General features: G+C 34.9%; 1 protein-coding gene across 5 annotated transcripts in view; it reads left to right on the top strand.

Moving 5' to 3' along the window:
- The window catches only part of MYH10 (myosin heavy chain 10), a 130,765-nt gene that overhangs the window by 39,046 nt on the left and 72,246 nt on the right, over positions 1 to 19,473 (top strand). For 4 of the 5 annotated variants that reach the window (XM_039847308.1, XM_039847307.1, XM_039847309.1 and 1 more), the window contains exons 5-7: positions 4,310 to 4,412; positions 5,044 to 5,073; positions 10,966 to 11,058. In XM_039847308.1, coding sequence (XP_039703242.1) covers positions 4,310 to 4,412; positions 5,044 to 5,073; positions 10,966 to 11,058 — 226 coding nt within the window. The remainder of the gene's footprint in view (positions 1 to 4,309; positions 4,413 to 5,043; positions 5,074 to 10,965; positions 11,059 to 19,473) is intronic. The other variant, XM_039847311.1, reaches the window with a different exon arrangement.

Raw genomic sequence — 19,473 nt, 5'->3', positions numbered from 1 at the left:
GAAGAGATTCAGGGAAAGATCCCAGAATTGATTACATATTAATGATCTGCTTCACTGCTTCTTACTATTCTTGTTTTTTATGTTTTTGTTTTGGATTGCACACTTCTTTGAGAAGCCAGTGAAAGCCCTAGACCTCTCTAGAAAATGCAGATACTTTCAGATTAGAAACTCCTGATCCTTTATGTCCAAATGTGTTGCAGCAGACACAGGGCAACCCACCCATCGGACATCTTGTTTTGTTCTCCTGTCGTCCTTGCACTTGTACTATGGAGACCAGCAATGAAACAAGCAGCCACTTAAACAGTATAGAACTACGCTATCAGCAAATCTTGCGGTGTCGGTGGAAATGAGGTCAGATTTCCATCATCCTCCTCACTCTTTGAGGTCTTGTCCTATTGTTCTCCTCTCAGGATTCCCCTAATTTTCTTCAAGAGAGTCTGCTGAGCTTTCTGGGTTCCCTTGCCCTATTTTGTTCAAGCTGTTTTATTTTCTCTACTTCCATCTGAGACAGATGGGCCATAGCCCTTTTTAAAAAACCTTTTCCCAAGAATTTTATTCCTTTGATCCTGCCATCCCTTTCATATTTAAATTGAAGGTTTTTTAGACTTCTGTTAGTATCTTTATCATCATCATTATTAATCATTGTCATAGCTGTTCCTACTACTATTACTGCCATTTATAGAGAGCCTTTTAGGCAGGTGCAGTGCTAAAGGTAATGCTCTTTACATGCGTTATCTCAGTCCTATGAAGTAACTTTATCTCATTTTAAAGGAGTATAAACTGAGGCTCAGAGACCTAAGTAACTTGTCCAAAGCCCCACAGCCAAGAAGTGGCAGCCCATACTCTTATCCACTATACTAACGCTATTGATTCATAAAGTAATTTAGAGTTTAGTAATTCAAATGACCTCATGTATGGTGGATGAACAGTTGAGTCACCAATAATGATAATATTTACTGAATACTGATCATGTGCTGTAGATGACTATTTTTTCTTTACAACAAGCTTATGCATTAGAGGCTATTATTATATCTCTATTTTAAGATGGAGACTATAAGGCTCATCATCTCCCCTCTGGGGAACTCAACAGTAAGGAATTGGAATACATCTAACTTTGAAATAATATTTTCCATGGCAAAGTTACCTTAGACCTGAAACATGTAAAATGTAGCAGAGTTCATAACCAGCTGTTGAAGTACAGCCCAGTAAGTGTAATGGGCATGTCCAATTGAGAGATGTTAGCCAAGAAACCACAGAGGCAAACTAAGCTGACAAGTAACAATCATAACTGTTTTCAGGATAAGTCATCATCAGTCGAAATGAGAGGCTCATTTCTTAGCATAATAAAAGTGATCTGTTTGAAAATGATCTGTTTCAGTCAACATCGTGATTAGCCTTGAAACACTAAGTATTTTGAATAAACTTAAGAGCAAAGCAGAGAAAACCACTATCATAACTATTAAGAAATTATACTTGAGTAAAATCCAAATTCTCTCCCATGACTCCTAGGTACATCACATCCACCCTGCTCCTACTTTACCAGTGTCTACTTTTGCTCTCTGTCTTACTGGTTACTTATATCAAATCCTATACACTGGCCACTGGTTTCTGGAATATACCAAGCTTTTTCCTGCTTTAGAGTTTTTATGTTTGTCTTTGCATTGGCCTGAACACTCTGCCTCCAAATTCTTCACTTTCTAGTTCCTGCTTATCTTTCAGGAGGCTCTTCCCTGACGGTCACACCCACAGGGGATGGTTCTCTGCCCTCCTCTGCCTCTTCCCTCTCAGCCTCCTCCTTGTTTCCTTTGTAACATTTCTCATATCCTGTAATCATTTTATTTTTCTTGTTTATTTTCTGTCTCTTCTAAACTTGAGCTCCATAAGGACATGGATTTTTTTCATAGCTATATCTCTAGCACTTAGAAGAATGCCCAATACATAGAAGTTGATTTTTAAAATATTTGTTGCATAAATGAAAATTATTACCTTATCTATGTACCAGTAGTAGCCAGATAGAAAATAGAATGATGATGAAAGGACATTAATGACAGGAACAAAAAATATTAAAAAGAGCCTAAGAATAAATTTAATAAAACATGTGGAGGACCTATACTCATGTATTCAGTATTTATTGAGCATTTACTATGCTAGGCACTGGTTTCAAAGATGAATAAGACAAATTGTCTTTGCTTGTTTTGAACTTAGAAAAATACAAAGTTATATAAGAGACAAAGATGAAGACATCATTTCTCCTAAAAATAGCATATATATTAATATTAATTAACTCAAAATTCCACCTCTTGTTTAGGAGATAGGGAGGCATAGCAGAACAAAATTATTTGAAGTTTATTCGAAAAAATAAACCTCAGAGACTACTTGATTTTTTTTAAAGAAGAAAAAATGATGGGTATTCTGATCAGTCGTATTTCAAAACTATTTCAGTATGGCACTGGCTTTTGAAATAAGCCATATGTGTAAGAAGTGAGTATAAGATAAATTAACATTTCATATCACTGGAGAATGAATGTCTTTATGAACCACTGATACTGGGATGTAGGCTGAATCATTTGGGGGAGAAATTAGATTAAAAATCTTTACCTCCAATCATAAATTGGTTTTCTTTGGTTGTTCAGATCGGTTAAAGATTTAATTATATAGAGAGAATTCATCAGAGTTCTGGAAGAAAATACAGATAGATTTAATATTATAGATAATATAAAAGTGAGGATATAGATGGATATAATCTTGGCGCAGAAAAGGTCTTTTAATTTAAAGTGTGAATAACAGGCAGAAACTATTAAAGTTTGGTAGATCTGAGTACCTAAGATTTAAAACTTCTCCATGGCAAAACAAAGAAGGAGATGATTTTTAATATAACAATAGATGATGGTTAATAAGCTTAACATATAAAATATTCTCATAAAATAATAGGCAGGTCATATCTAGAATTATCAAATCTTGGAGCTAGAAAGGATCCAATCCAGTGACTGCTTTTACAGATGGTGACGCCAAGGCCCAGAGAAGATAATTGGCTTATTTAAAGCCATACACTAGTTGGTTGAAGGCTATACTTTCAGAGATCATTTCTATAGTTTGTTAAAACTAGTTGGTCAGTAAGATCCATTTGCCAACCCCTCTGCAGCCGAGATTGTGCATATCTGGGTCCAGAGAGTTAGGAATATAATGCAGCCAGTAAACCTACTAAAAAACTTAAATTGTGCACAGTTCAAATAGTATAATTCTAAGTACAATTCCAAGCAAAGGTCAGAGTTTGTTAGAAAATTTAGATTTTTTTCATGCCTTTCGTAAAACAGGCCTAGAGGATTATTATTAGTTGGCAACGCGTATAACATTTTTGAGTTTCTGGGTTTTTTAAAATAAAAATCTAATTATACATTAAAATTTTAATTTCAATCCAAATTGAGATTTTGATTGTTAAGATACGTTTGCTTTGATCATGTCTTAGGGAACCATAAATATTTGAGCAGAGAGACCATAATTCAGGTATCACTACATGCTAGCAGCTTACGTGAATTTCAAGCCTACTACTAAGTAGAAATCAGCAAAATGTGCTAGCCTTGTTTGAAAATATAAATCATATAAAGTGAGGGCATTTGTCCCACCCAGTTCATAACAATATTCATAGTACTCATTCATTTTCTCTACAAATGGCGTACTGGCTGCATCAACACTGCACAAGGTTATGTGGATTAAAAAGAAACAAATACAAATAAACAAACACATACACATAAGTAAACAAATGCACAGAGCCATGGTCGTCCTTGCCTGAGGGAGCCCAGTGTGTGAGGCCAGCAATCACTGTGGAGATATTTAACAAGATGTATACAAGGTACTGTGTCCGGGTACGGCGGAGAGAACCATTGTTAGCCTGGTTTAAGGGATGAACTAAAAAAGCTCTAACTGGCTTAAAAGATGAATATCAGTAACCCAGAGTTCACTCAGTTTCTTCAGATTAAATCTTCTTCATTAATTGTTTTAGGAATTCCGTTTCCAGGGCTAGATATGTTTCTGGTGCTGAAGAATTTCTTTACTAATGTTCTAATAAATTTCACTTCTCTGGCAGAACCCCAAACTCCACGAAGAGAAAAGTGTTGTGAACATTTTCCTGTGTCTTTCTGGCATCTATCCAAAAATTTTTGGGTTAATTTTATGCCATTTAAATAATAATAATCCTCTTTTTTATTTTATACTAATTCTCATTCAGACTCAGTTTAATTTTACCAACTATAATTTTAGAATGTGTGTGCTATGCTTTCTTTAAGGCGGCCTATGTTAATATTTCTTCCAGGGGTGAATCAGGTGCTGGGAAGACAGAAAATACTAAGAAAGTCATTCAGTACCTTGCTCACGTTGCTTCTTCACATAAAGGACGAAAGGACCATAATATTCCTGTAAGTTTTTGTTCTGCTGTTGTTTTAAATCTTAGATTTATTTTTTTTATAATTTCAGAAACAATAAGGAAGCAAATCTACTCAGTGTGCTGCTATAATTGACAGCTCCCTGGTCTCCAACCACTCCCCACCCAGCAAGTCTTTTTCCGCTTAAAAGGGAGCAAGTTGATCAGGAAATTGCTATCTGCTGCTTATTCCAACAGGGCAAACTGGAATTATGGTTGTGGCTTGAAGTCTAATTTTTTGCAAAGATTTCGTGAGAGTTGTTAAAAATTGATGAACAGTGCCTGTGGAGACTTCTTATTTTCCACGGAAAGAAGATCCTCAAATATTTTTAGCAGTTCTTTCTGAACTTTGCAGAAGCAGCCTGTTGCTACTACCCACAGCATCTTGAGGGGAGGGTAGAAATTTGGGAAGAATTGGTGATAGAAAAGGGGTAAGAATATAAATTTCAGTTATCCTTGATTTGTAAATATACAGAAGTGGTAGTTAATGCGGCCTAAGAGAATGCTAACCACACTGGCTTTCACAGTTCTAAACTACACATTGACTGAGTGCTTTGGATGTGGCTTACTGCTAGAAAAAGACCCAAACTTGCTAACATTTGCATTTATCTGTTTGTAACAAACAGCAGGAATCACCTAAACCAGTGAAACACCAGGCAAGTGCTCTTCTTTATGCTTCTTAGTTTTGAGTGTTTGCACTAATTTCTGTCTTTAGATTGAGTCTCTATTAGAAACAAATACTATTAGTTCTGAGTGAAATCTATTATGAAAAAATTTTTAATTTTGAAAATTTGTTGCTTAGAGGCTTATTCTTTTCATGAGAAGCAGCATGCCGTTTTTGCTTTAAATTTGTTTTCTAGATGAATTTTAATAATTATTTACCCTTTTATCATGACATTGAATCGCATGTTTATGAAGCCTATAAACTCAAGGGTTCGTATGTCAGATGCTAGGTGGAATTTTTTTTAATACTTCTTAAACACATGGAAGCCTAGCTTTATGCTATACATTAAATTTTGAATTTAGGCCTACAACTTTAAAGATGCTACCTTTTGGGTTAACAAATATCTAATCTATTAAAATTGTATGGCCTATGTGTGTTTTAACCTAAAGGCCTTATTGTATTTAATATATAAAATTAGAATTTTTTTTGGCCACAGCAAATAGCAGAAGACTTATTCTTCCTGATTATCAGCTGCCCACCTTTTAGCTCCACAGAAAACAGCAGTGAGCATTTGCTACTACCTGGGAAGAGAGGGAGGGCAGAGCTGAGCCAGATACCTCAGATAAAATGGGGCATCTGTACTTGGACTTGATCCTTTCCCTAGCGTTGGAACAGTTTTGGTTTTTCTGTCTTCCACAAACACAATTATACAAAGCTAATAAAAAGCAAGAAAGGATGTTGAGTTATGGAATTGATCTATTAATATAAAGAAACTATCTTAAGTGTCTAATCTAGAATAGAATAGAAATAAATAGTCCAGATACTAAGATTTTCAGATACCTTTCTTAAAATTCTAAGAAATTCTCAGACCCCAAAGCTGCACTATACCTGTGAAGGCCTATGGTGTTCTCTTGTTCTATTAGCTGCAGACCAGACCATTCATACGAATTGGGAGGGTTAATGAAATAGTCATTATCCTATAGGTTATTTAAAAGGCTTTGCTGCCAGTTAGAGAAGGAATCTCTAGACTGGAAACTAGCTTTTCCTTGAGCTTTGCCAGTACATGTTAAATGACCTTTTAATATGTACTTAGGTCACTAGTTAAATAAATAAAGTACAAATTTAGGTTTCCCAGTCCTCTGTGGAATACCTAAATCATTATCATTAACATTTTGTTTCGATGTCATTTTAAACTACCAAGCGGATCTCTGTTGTACGTGAGTAGCATGTTTACCCATAGATTTTATTTTGGATCAAATCAATTCCTGGGTAGCAAGTTCTCAAAGAAGGCAACAACTTCTCTGGGCCGCGCTTCACTGTCATTGTTGATTTGCATGTCTTACTGCATGTATCTCCTATGCACAGAATTGTCAGTGCTGCTTTTCCCAAGTTTATTTTAATAATAATCTAGTCAAAGAGTAGCTATGCTTATGTTTTTAGAAACATGAAAAGAATACTGGTTCTTAATTAATTTTCCTTCTCTAGCACACTTAAGGAATATGAGATGCTCATAAGTGATGGGGAATGATTACACTCTGGAGAGGGTCTTCTCAGGAAATTACTTCTCTGTTCACAGTCCCTTCTTCCTCCTGGAGTTCCGCTATTCTTGACTTCCTTACTTAATTTTGAGGATGACTGCTTAAAGTAATAATTATAATGTTGTAAGTCTATACTTTGCAAGGTCGCTATTTCTTTTGGCTCGATAGCACTGGTTTGTAAATTTTTAGCATTTTATCACTAAACAGTAGTATGAATTGTAAAAACAAAAAGGAAGGCATTTCTAGGCTCCTGATTTTGAGTCTTTTAATTATTTGTCTCTTTGCTCATTCTTCTCGTAAAAATCAGCTTTATTGAGGCTTAATTCATGTACCATAAAATTTACTCATTTAAAGTATGCAGTTCAGTTTTTTTTTAAGAATATGTAATTATCACTACAATTAATTTTAGAACATTTTCATCACTCCAAAAAGAAACCCTGTACCTCGTTAGGAGTTACCTTCCATTTTCTCCCAGCCTCTGAAGATCACTAATTTACTTTCTGTCTCAATGAAATTGCCTATTCTGGATATTTTGCAAGAATAGAATCAGAATATGTGGTTCTCTGCAACTGTTCTTCCACTTAACATAATGTTTTCAAAGTTCATCCCTGTCGTAGCATGTGTAAATATTCTATCCCTTTTTGTGGCTGAATAATAATCCGTTATATTAAATATGTCACGTTTTGTTTATCTGTTCATCAGTTGATGAACATTTGGATTGTTTCCATTGGGCTGTTATGAATAATGCTGCAGTGAACATTTGCATACAAGTTTTTGTGCAGATATATGTTTTCAGTTCTCCCAAGTATACTCCTAGGAGTACAATTGTTGGGTCTTGGTAACTTTCTTTTTAACCTTTTAAGGAACTGCCAAACAGTTTTTCAAAGCCATTTTACATTCCCACCAGCAATTCATGAGGGTGCCAGTGTCTCTATATTCTCTCCAATGTTTGTCACTGTCTTTTTATTATAGCCATCCTAGCAGTGTGAAGTAATCGCTCTTTTTTATATTTGCCTTTGAAACTTAATCTTCCTTATGGAAATATGAACAAATATAAGAGAAATAAATTTTCAGAATTAAGGTCACAATATTTAAATAAATGTTTACCTATAAACTTTTGATGTACTTTTTATAATAAAATTAAGTCTTACTTGACTTTATTCCCCAGCCAACTGAAAGTATGGTTTCTGTGCCCTCTTCCCTCATCACAGGTTGCTGTTCAGACCTTCAAAGTCAGTACTGTGTTCAGGCTTTGGTGTGGCAGTTTCAGAGAATATTTGAAAAAAAACTAATTTCTAAAACTTGGATCATCCCCTAAGAAAGATTCCTTTAAGCCAACCCACCTGCCCCAATGACTATTGAGTCATCCAAATCTAGATAACAGCTTCAGGATGATTTAGTATCTGCTGGTCTAAACTGCCTTGAACTAAGACGAAAAGATGATACATAGCAAGTAACAAGTACAGAAATTAGAGCCTGCCAGTTGATATTAGAGTCTGTTTCTTAACACCTCGACTCGTTGCTGCCACCTACTTTCCTCCCTCCTCTTGTGGTCAGTGGGACACCTGCAGCTTTTCCCTGTCAGGCCTGTAAGATAGAGAATGATATCAGCCTAAGTCCCCTTGTTGGCTGAACTGGAGTTTTGAAAGAGGTATATATTTTTTACCAATTTCAAACTCATCCTATATCTATCATATAGCAAATATATATCATACACTATATAATAAAGAGTTTTCATTATGATCGTTAAGCCTTTAAAGCATCATATAAGTATAAATGCTTAGAACTTTAAAAGTGATTTCAATAGCTGATACTGATTTTTTCCTACATTCCCAAATGACATTTCTCGTTATCATATAGAATAGAAATAAGGAACATTGCCCATCCAATTCTAGCAGAAAGGTTGACACCTAGTCACTGCCCCCTAATGGTTTATAAATGGCTTCATAATTTGGTTTAGAGATCTTAGCACTGTTTATCTAAACATGAAATTTCTTAACACAGAAATGATCAAATTTAGTAATGATTTCTTAATTTAAGACCATTTTTGTATGTTTTATGATATTAACTTTGTATCAAGCTTTTTGTGATTGATTTATGAGTTTTTGAGAACTTTGCTTGGTCTTGTTGATGTCACAAATCCATTAGACAGTAATCCCACAACACTGTTAATGTAGTGGCCCCAACAGCAGAGACATGGAAGTGCCCTAGTCTACAGTAAATGGTCATTATGAAGACCCTTAACCCAAATCTTATTGTCACCTTTTAGCTCACCACCATCCCTTCCTTAAATACTAATAGAATGTTTTAGGACCTCTGATTATGCATTCATTCAGTAACATTAATGGTATACCATTTTGACCCGTTACTTACTGACTGAGCTAGGTGCAGGGGATATAGCTAATTACTATAAGCCAAAAGAAGAAAGAATAAACTCAGTAGATTTTCTCTCTCTCTCTCTCTCTCTCTCACACACACACACACACATACACACACACACTAAAGGAAAAGAATAGACTTGACCCAGAGAATCCTTGTAGCCATGTCTAAGGAATGTTAAAATAGGACATCAGTACTTGTTTTACTTCCGAGTTAGAAAAACAGTTTAACAGTGGGTTATTACTTAAAGTATTTTCATTATGGTTTGGCAGGATAGTATATGTAATTTTAAGGAATCTGTATTCTAATTCATGGACTTAACAAATGTTTAGTGTTGTAAAGATGATGGTCCACTTATCAAAAGTCATTGTTTCTGACGCTTTCTACATTCTGGTTATACATTCTGAGTGACATAGAAAGGATTCTAGAGCCCAAATAATTGTTGCAGAGCCAGTATACCAAGGACTTTGCAAGATGTTAGCCATAGGCATACTGATGAAGTGACCCCTGACCTCAAGGGGAAAAGTACTCTGTTATATAACAGAATAACTAACATTCTTCATTATGACTCTCAGTCATTAAAATTGGTTCAGAAAACCATGTTTAAGAAATTTTGGTAGCATATAATATTTAGAAAGATTTATATCAGAAATAATCTGGTGTTTTGAAGTCAGTAATCTAGCAAGTTTCACAGTACAGGGAGCATATTATCTAATGCCAAGAAAGTGAATCGGTACTTTGTAATGTGAAATTCCCGTAGCTTGGGGTTCTCAAAAGGACATGTTCCTGGCTGGTCTCAGTGGAACACAATCATAGACTGTAATTAAGACCTGTGAAAGTCTGGACAACCCAGATATAAGTTCTACAGAGCAGACATTTAAGGGGCATGTCTCCTCACTATGTCATGTGCCTCAGGAACACTTCCTCACCCTTCCAGCTGAGTAAAGGAGTCCAAACTAGGGTTGGATGCCAAGATTTTATATATATATAGCATATATTTGTTCCTGTTTTGAATTTGATTATAGTATAATGAATCACATAGCAATTGGCCATTAATTAACAAATCTTATGTGTGGCTCCTTATATTCCTTTTTTGCTTAGAGAATCATATTTACTAGTGGTTTTTATTCCTTTCTTTCTTTAGGTCTAAAATACTGTGGGTGTTTTAAAGTATAGGGGTAAGATTTATGTTTGGAAAAAGCAGATTTGTTTACATCGTGCAATATAATTCTAAAATTACGGTCAAGGAATACAGCATTATTTTCTAGTGCTTTTCATGGCCAGAAATGACATCATGCTTTCCCATATAGCTTTCTATTGTGTTTCCTGATTAAAGCACATATTAATATACTTAGAACTTTTTGTAAAATCTGTTTTATAGCCTAATTTGCACATATAAGACACTGGGGAAAGCATACCTTATATCAAGTACTCATACTTAGCCTTTTAAATTAGAGCAAGAAGTCAGTAGCATCTCCATCTTTGTCATGAAGATGAGGACATTGCTTTATCTACATCATTAAGATAGTATGTGAAACCTTTGGGAAAATGGCAATCTTTATACCACTAATTAAAACATATAAGTATTAATATGTTCTTAAATTATCACGCTAAATTTCATTTTATGCAAACCAGTTTCTTTGTTTTATTTTCAGAATTCTCTGTCTAATTTATGTGCCTTGTCCTTAAATTTATCTTCTCTGATCAATGTGACATTTTCTTCTTGCAATCACTTTATGGATGCTAATTTTTTTCCTTCAGGAGAGCCTCATAGGACCAAGAATAAGAAGCCAACAAAGGTTGCTGGATGGCAAACTAAATGAAAGAACTGAGGAAAAGAGGCAGTTTTTTTGTACTGTTTTGTTTTTTTCCCTGAGAACTGAAGTAAAGACATTGGATTAATATACATCTGCTTTTATTTGTGTGTGTGTATGTGTGTGTGTGTGTGTGTGTGTAATGTCTTTTAGGGGGAACTTGAACGGCAGCTTTTGCAAGCAAATCCAATTCTGGAATCATTTGGAAATGCGAAGACTGTGAAAAATGATAACTCATCTCGTTTTGTAAGTTGAAAAGTATCAGAAACTTAATTCCTCAGATTTTTAGTTAAATGTCTACTATGATTAATTAAATGCAGTACTTTCTAGATTTTCAGAAGAGGCTAATCGATGTAGTATAGAACAGTACTGTCCAATAGAAATATAACACAAGTCACCTGTAACCTAAAATTTCCTAGTAGCCACATTTTAAAAAGCAATAAAATGGAAAATGTGAAAATAATTATAATCATATACTTATTCTACGTGAACACATAATTATATTATTGTATGGATAGATAATTATACAACCTCTCTGAACTTATTTGTTCATCTTTGGTGGGGGATGATATCTAAAATTAGATGCATGTTTAGTGCTTAACACAGCACTGGGTATAATAAATGCTCAACAAATAAAGTTGGTATTCAATGTAGTTCATTGTCCTTTTCATACCTTGCTGTTTTTATGGGATATGGACCTCAGAATAATTTGTCACAGAATAATTTGCTGTTTAAAAATTCTTCAGTTGTTCAGCTCTCTTAATTCATTTCTCCCTCAGTTTGACCAACATTAACAGTTTGCCTGAGGTTATCCTAAGTGACGGGCCAAATCAGTATTAGTATGAAGACACCACCCTCCCCATTCAAACCTGCTCAGAATCAACAGCTTAAATGGCAAATCATCTCTGAGCCCATATTCAATACAATGGTCATTCTTTCAGTAAGTCTTTTGCCCTGGATTATAGTCATCAAGATTCAATAACCCTTTCCATGGTCAGTTTGGAGACGGTCTTCGATTTGAGTTATTTCTGCTTAAATTGTTCAAGTGAATTCTGTTTTTTTTTCCTCCATCTTCTGACATTAGAAATATTGGTAAAAGTCAAGAAGGCCAGAATAAGAGAGGCTTCAATTCAATGGATAATTTGGGGGAATCTAGTATCATTGTGACATACTTTTTTATTCAAGGAATGTAAAATCATGGTCTGCGTGCTAATTTTCTGATGACGTGATTTCTGTGATCAGTGGAAGTGACTAGATTGAGAATCACAGAGGACACGGTAAACACAAAGATAGCCAGGTAACCAACCCTCTTATGAGTTTGCTAGGGCTGCCATAGCAGAGTACCACAGACTGCGGGGCACTTAAACCACAGAAATTAATTTTCACACAATTGGAGGCTAGACGTCTGAGATTAAGGTATTGACAAGGCCGGTTTCTTCTGAGACCTCTTTCCTTGGCTTGTAGGTGACCATCTTCTCCCTGTGTCTTCACATGGTCATCCTTCTGTGTGTGTCTGTGACCTCTTCTTCTCTTATAAAGACACCAGTCATTTTGAATTAGGACCCTCCCTGGTGACTTCTTTTTAACTTAATAACCTCTGTAAAGACTTGATCTCCAAATATAGTCATGTTCTGAGGGACTAGGGTTTAGGATTTTACACATGAATTTTGGGGGCCGGACTCAATTCAGAACATGGCATCCTCAGAGATAAGAAGTATAAGAAGTATAAGAAGCCTTCCAAGTTATATAAGAGATTTATGTGGTTGGAATATCGTTTATTCTTAATAAGTAAAATTTGAAGATTCACTTACTCCACATTTATTTAGTAATTAATTTAGCATTTTATGTACAAAGTGGGGTAACAAATATGCCTATGACAGTAGGAAGCATGGCTGTGATTTTTGGATTTACAGAAGATCTGGGGAAGCTGAGCTTCGTTTATAGAGTTTCTGTCATTCCATGGATCATCAGTATTGAGCCTGAGCCGCAACTGAATCTTAACTTCTTCCTACTGAAAGCCCTATGTTTAGTGGCTGTGTCATGGGATAGGAGACACTGAGCTACCAGCTTAGGTATGTGAATCTCTGTGAAGATTTTCAACAACTTCTTAGTGGAAAATGTTTCATTTTACCACATAAATCAAGTTACCAGTCTGTTCTGATTTTCTCCCCCTAAACCATACTTTAAATTGAAGAGAAACAGTTTTGGGCCCATTTTTCTCATTTTTACATAGAAAAGATAAATTGCTGCTAACCAGTCATTTGTGTCCTTTGATAAAGAACGTAACGATTCTATTACTAAGTGATAAAGGTTAATATACTTGCAAGGATTTTTGTGTTTGAGTCAGACAGAATTACAATTCTGAATTAGCTATCTATTGCTATGTAACAAATTACCCTAAAACTTAGTGACTTAAAACATTTATTATTTCAGAGTTTCTGTGTAGTGGGTGGTTTTGGCTCAGGCTCTCTCCTAAGGTTGTCATGAGATGTCGTTGGCTAGAGCTGCAGTCCTGTGGAGGCTTTATGAAGCTCACTCAGGTAGCTTTTGGCAAGAGGCCTCAGTTCCTCGGGTTGAAGGCATCTTCATAGAGGTGCTTGCTCCTGATATGGTACCTGGCATCCCACAGAGCAGATAATCCGAGAAAGAGCAATACAGAAGCCACACAGTATTTTTTATGACCCCAACTTGGAATATACCATCCCTTTAATATATTCTGCTGGTCAAACAGATCAACCCTGATAAAGTATGAGAGGGGACTCCATAATGACGTGAAGAACAGAAGGTGGAGATCACTGAATTCATCTTGGAAATTGGCTACCACAAATTATTAGACAGATTTCCATATTGACATATATAGGTTATAAGCTGTAATTGCATTGTTCTAGATCAGTGGTTCTCAATAGGAGGCCCCGTGGAGAATATTAGGTAGTGTCTGGAGACGTTTTGTTTGTTCAGCTAGGGCAGTCACGTAGTGGTGTGCATCTGACATCTGGTGGGTAGAGGCCAGGGATGCTGCTAAACATCCTACAGGACAGGCCCCACAGCAACGAATTATCTAGCCCAAAATATCAGTTATGTTGAGGTTGAGAAAGCCCGCTCTAGCTTGTTCCTTTAAATTGTAGTCTAAATTAATTACTTTTTGAAATTTATTTGCAAAGTACTTACTATACATGAGTCTCCTAATGCTTATTATTTACACATGCTATTCCAAAGATTGATATAAATAATTCTGGTAGGAATTTGTACACTCTACTGGTAGGAAGAATGTCTTAGATTGTTTTCTAGTAAGATTGATTCTGGCAAGAATCACCTATCTGATCTAAATTCTGAACAAACCATGTTTCAGCTGAGTTGTTCTCTGGATCCTTAGTTCCTGGCACTGTGCCTCTTACATGTAGTAACATAAGTGTATTTATGGGATGTTCCACCTTCCAAAGTGCTTGTACTGTATAATCTTTAAGTATGCTCAGTCTAATATGTTAAAAGCTCATCATTTTAGAAAAAATATTTTTGATTAAGACAGTGTTCTTAGACATAGCTATGCATTCAACCAAGAAACAAATGTATGTTTAAATTGTTGACTTTGGGCTTTGATTTTTAGAAAGTCAACTTTATATTGATATGTATAATCTTTTTTTAAAGAAATAGTTTAGTAGCTAGCTATTATCATAAGGCATTAACGACACAATACTGTAAAAAGTGGTTGATTTTAGTCGTTACATAAAAAATAGTTAAGTAATTTGTTCCATTGACTAATGTTCAGTTAAAACATCCCTTAGCAGTTGTCTGTGGATGTTGCCAATACTTTAATCTCAGGGGTTTAGCCAGTAGTCAGTGTAGATTCATTTTTAAATTAAATTTTATATAATTTAGGTTTTTTGTTATGCAATTCATTTATTAAGCACATATTCTTTGCCAGGCACTGTGCTGCTTAGTTGTTCTATTTGGATGTCTAATAGATTTCTTAAATTTAACATATTCCAGATAGAACTTTATCTTTTCCATCCAAAATTTGTTTCTTAGGTCTAATGTCAACATATGGTACCATCAAAATCATCCAGTTACTTAAGCATAAAATAAAATAAAAACAACAAAAACCTAGAAAAACAAAATATCTAGGAATCATCCTTGATTCAGCCTTTTTCTCATGGAATAAATCCTATTTGTTACATTTCCAGAATGTATTTCAAATTTGTCCACATTTCTCCTTCTCCCTCTTAAACACTCACTTAGTCTAAAACTCTATCTGATGAATTTCCTCTATTACTATCACAGTGTCCTATCGATTTCCCTTATAGCTCTTGTCACAATCTGTAGTAAATTTCTCTGCTTGTTCATGGTCTCTTCTGTTAGAATGTAAGATCTCCGACAGTAGAGACCTTGTCTGAGTTGTTCTCTGGATCCTTAGTTCCTGGCACTGTGCCTCTTACATGTAGTAACATAAGTGTATTTATGGGATGTATTTAGTTAAAAGATGGTTGCCCGCTAAGTGCTAGACCTCTTCTAAACCCTGGGAATATATCAGTGGACAAAACCAAACTTCCTAGCATCATAGAGCTCACCTTCGTTTAGGTTTTATCTCTAATATATTTTCAACAACATGACATAATGTACAGTTGAGCTCAGGGAATGTAGTACATGTACTAGACCCTGTGCGAATATGTGTGACCCAGTTTTAGAATCATGGGCAGAAGATATGTGGGAGGCGGTGGCTTCGTGGACAGGCCAGGCCTTGGCTTGGGATTGGTGTTGTACCCCATACTGGGAGAGTAATGCGATATTAAAAAACGAGTTGGGTGTACAGTGGAATTTCATGTAGTCAGTATTTACAGGCCACGTGCTTGCAATGGAAATATTTGAAACTGTAAACTCCACAAGCTTTAGAATCCATTTGTTTCCATTTCTTTGATCTGATATAGACAAGTAATTTCCTGAAGAATATCTTTTCTTTCAAAGATGCTAACATATGGTTTGTATTAAAGGAGATTCTTTAGGAGAGCATTACCCTTATGAAAATAATCGTTCACAGTTACTCCAGTTCTGTTTATAGAGAAGTAAAATGCATTCCAGATGGAGGAGATTTTATGTAAAATGAATCTCTTGTAATGAAACTTTAAAAACAGGGACTTCAATTTCAAAATGATTGTATCAGCAGATACATCTTCCCTCAGAAAGTTTTAGTAGGACTCATTTTCTGTATTTGCACAAAATTTTTTTTTTTTGCAACCTTATTTAAGCAAACAGTTTGGCAATTCCCAAGTTTATGTGCTTCTTGCTAGATAATTAGCCTCTAGTTGTTACAACTAGATAAAGGCTCTAGGTATCCTCACTATTGCTTAGCTACCAGATTGCAATGAAAGCAAGCCAGAATTCTATACCCTCACATATATTTATTAGCAAGCAGACTCTAACAACAGTTTTGTAAGTAAATCGAATGCAGTTCCTGCTCTGTCAGTCTTTAGTATTCTCACCTAACCTTTCCCTAAAGATTTACTGAGACGGAGACAGTCTGTACCAGGCAACCAGCATCTTCTGAATCAGTGGCTGTACACAGTCATTTTAGAATCGAGCCCTAGGAAGCCTTCCCAACACTACGGCCAGCCTTTCTAAAATCTTAACACCTTGTTCACACCAGAGTCAGGGGATGTCTGTCTATTTCCAACCAGTCTATGTCTCTAAGTGCCACTCACTTTACTCCAGGAATTTCTAGTATCCATTATACTAAGTAGCAAGGCTACCTAGTTAACATGAAAGCTCATTTTACTAATTAACAGAGCTTCTGGTGCAGTTTGGAGATTAAGATAGCTGAAGCATTTAAAATAGCCATCTGGCCTTTGAGTTAATCTTAGCTAATTACTCCTAGAGTGGGTTTTCCCATTTAGGGTAACTAGTTGCCTCTAAAGTAGAGATTTTTACTGGAGTAAACACACATACATAGCACACTATGTTGGCGTGTTTTAAAGTAAATTACAGATTTTATGACAACTTTAAATACCAAATGAGGAAGGGGAAAAATATTTTCAGAGCATGAAACAAACCTGCGTTGCCCCTGTAGTAAGTGTCTAACAATCTAGGTTTAATTATTACAGATAATCTACAAGCACCAAGAAAAAGTTCAAAAAAATCGGTGCCGATTAAGAAGGAATAAAATTGTTTAAATAAGCTGATTTTCTTACTATTTTCATGACAGTATTAAAATGTCCACGTTGTGCTCTTGCACCTTCTAAATGAAATTCTTAATTTCTATTTTACCTAAGAGAGAGGATTCAAATTGTCTTTGCTGTCCAGAACTCTTGCAGGAAGTATGTTGTCTCAGTTGTTCTTGGATTGGTACTCAATGTACGTATGACGTCAAAATACGTACTCTATAATTCATACATAATGTACTTGTCATATTTTTCTCTTTTTCTTTGTTTTTATTGGTGAAATTCCGGTTGAATGTTCTGAGTACTGTAATCTGACCTGTGTGGAAATCAAATTTAGAGTTGGCATTTTCACTACAAGTTTCTTCACATAATGTTTATAAGATTAGAGGACCTACTTGAAAGTAAAACTCTTTACTTGTTTTATACTTTAGATTTTTATTTTAATAAAAATCTTAATTCTCAAAGAGTATTTATTATATATGTGAGGAAAAGGCTTTTTAACATATAGATTTTATTCCTTCTCCTTCTGTACCCCCCTGACTGAAGTAATTTCATATCCCATGGCCTGCTTCTTACCTAATTTGTCAGGATATCCAACATTAAGGGGAATATATAAATCCTAGACTGTTTGGGGATATTCTGCAAAGTATTTCTTTTTGGTTCTGAAATTTTACTTTGTCATGTTGTTGTCAAAATGCTCTCAATATAGCTAAATGTAAATGTTGCTTAGCACAGAGTTGATAATTTTCAACTTTGTGTTTTTGTTTTGTTAAAGCGTTTTCAAAATAGAATCAATTCTAGAACTCTGGCTTATAATTATAACCAAGATTTATTAGTGACTGTTGTTTTCAGAGATACTAGTTTCTTTTGGGTATGTATAGAAGAAGCAGGAGTTGGGGTGGGGGAAGGCTTGGAGGGACACCCTGATCCACACTATATCCTCCCCACATTGCAGGCTTCTACTGCCCCATCTCTTTCCTCATGTCATTACTCTTTGCCTGACCATTTTCGTTTGGCCAAAAGATATTTCTCTGATACTAGCTGTAATGGCTAGAACAACTATGGACACCAGTTGTAAAAGGGCTAGGGAATTGATTTGGCTAGGGAACTGATGGGGAAATTAGATGTACATTGATGACTTTGTTTATTCAAGTAAATGAACATATGTCTAAATTATTTTGAGACATTTTGTTTTAGGTTACCTGTTCAGAGAGCCAAAACTTTCATTTCTTCTATTTCTCTTTTGAATCTGACTTCCTTTCCTATTTACCATGAAGTAAGGGAAAAACATAAATTCACTATATATGAAATGTTCAGTTTTGTATTTTAAAGTTATTAAAGTTCAAATGTATCAATATAATAACTTTATTTTATTTCCCAATTAAAGAATTTATTTTGTTTAATGAATTTTGAACTTCTAATTTGGGGTGGTAAAGGAAAGGAATAGAAAGTAGTATAAGAAGTTGAAAGCTTAAACAGCATGTCAATATATACCTAATCAAGAAATTCAACAGACGTTGAAGTCTGAAAGTTTGCATTTCTATGTAATGAATTTTTTTAAGTGAAATATTTTTTCAATAAGAATTAGGTGATACCATATGATTTTGATTAACCTTTTTGCAATGTTTAAATGAGAAGTTTGAGAAAGTATTTCGTTGAACAGTTATGTTCATTGGCAATGTATGCTTCGCAGCTTTGAAGTAATAACATTGTCTTTTGACTACTGTCTTAAAATAGCAATTTTTTATTAACTCAATGAGGTATTATATAGCTAATACAGCTGTTTAAAACTTATAAAGAATTTTAACCCTCAATATAATGTTGGGACCAGATTTTAGTTTTTGAGTTGTTGGGTTTTTTTATTTTGTTTTGTTTTGTTTTGTTTTGTTTTGAGCAATTCCAACTATTCGTAAGTACTAATAATTTTTGAACTTTATTCTTTCTTAGGGTCTTCCAAAGAACAGAGACAAAATTTACTTATTTTTAAAGTAGAATTAAACTCATTCTCTCTTATAATTACCAATGAGTCCATTGGACCATTTTATAAATCTGAAGATGTATTATGGAGTATTAGTGATCATTTTTTTTATATCTTGAAACATTTTGCTCTTTCATCATCCTAGGAATTGGTTCATCATTGCCTATCAATTATTCCCAAAGATGTTTAAAAAAAGACTAAAATAATAAGAATAATGGAATTGCCTAGAAGGATGCTACAATAGTGACGATTGCATCACTCTTTAGTTTGCTTATTGTATTGCCCAAAGTATTGCACCATCCTTCAAGAAGGTATGTAAGAAGACTAGAGACACCATCTTTGTAGTCTGCTTTTAGCTTTCAGTGAACATAGTTGAAAAGTCAGAAGTTTTCATTTTCTACCTATAATGGCAAAGAGAAGAAAAATAATAGAGGAAAATATTAGATGAGTCTGAAGATGAATGCAAGAGACAGAGTTAGCACTACAGACTCTAATGATGACAGTGAAATTGATTTTGTAAGTGAAGTCTCACAT

This window comes from Pteropus medius, unplaced genomic scaffold, assembly GCF_902729225.1.
Source record: "Pteropus medius unplaced genomic scaffold, Ma_sr-lr_union100, whole genome shotgun sequence".
NCBI classification, from domain to species: domain Eukaryota; kingdom Metazoa; phylum Chordata; class Mammalia; order Chiroptera; family Pteropodidae; genus Pteropus; species Pteropus medius.
The sequence above is the reverse complement of the archived record's forward strand: the minus strand, read 5'-3'. Positions and strand labels throughout refer to the sequence as shown.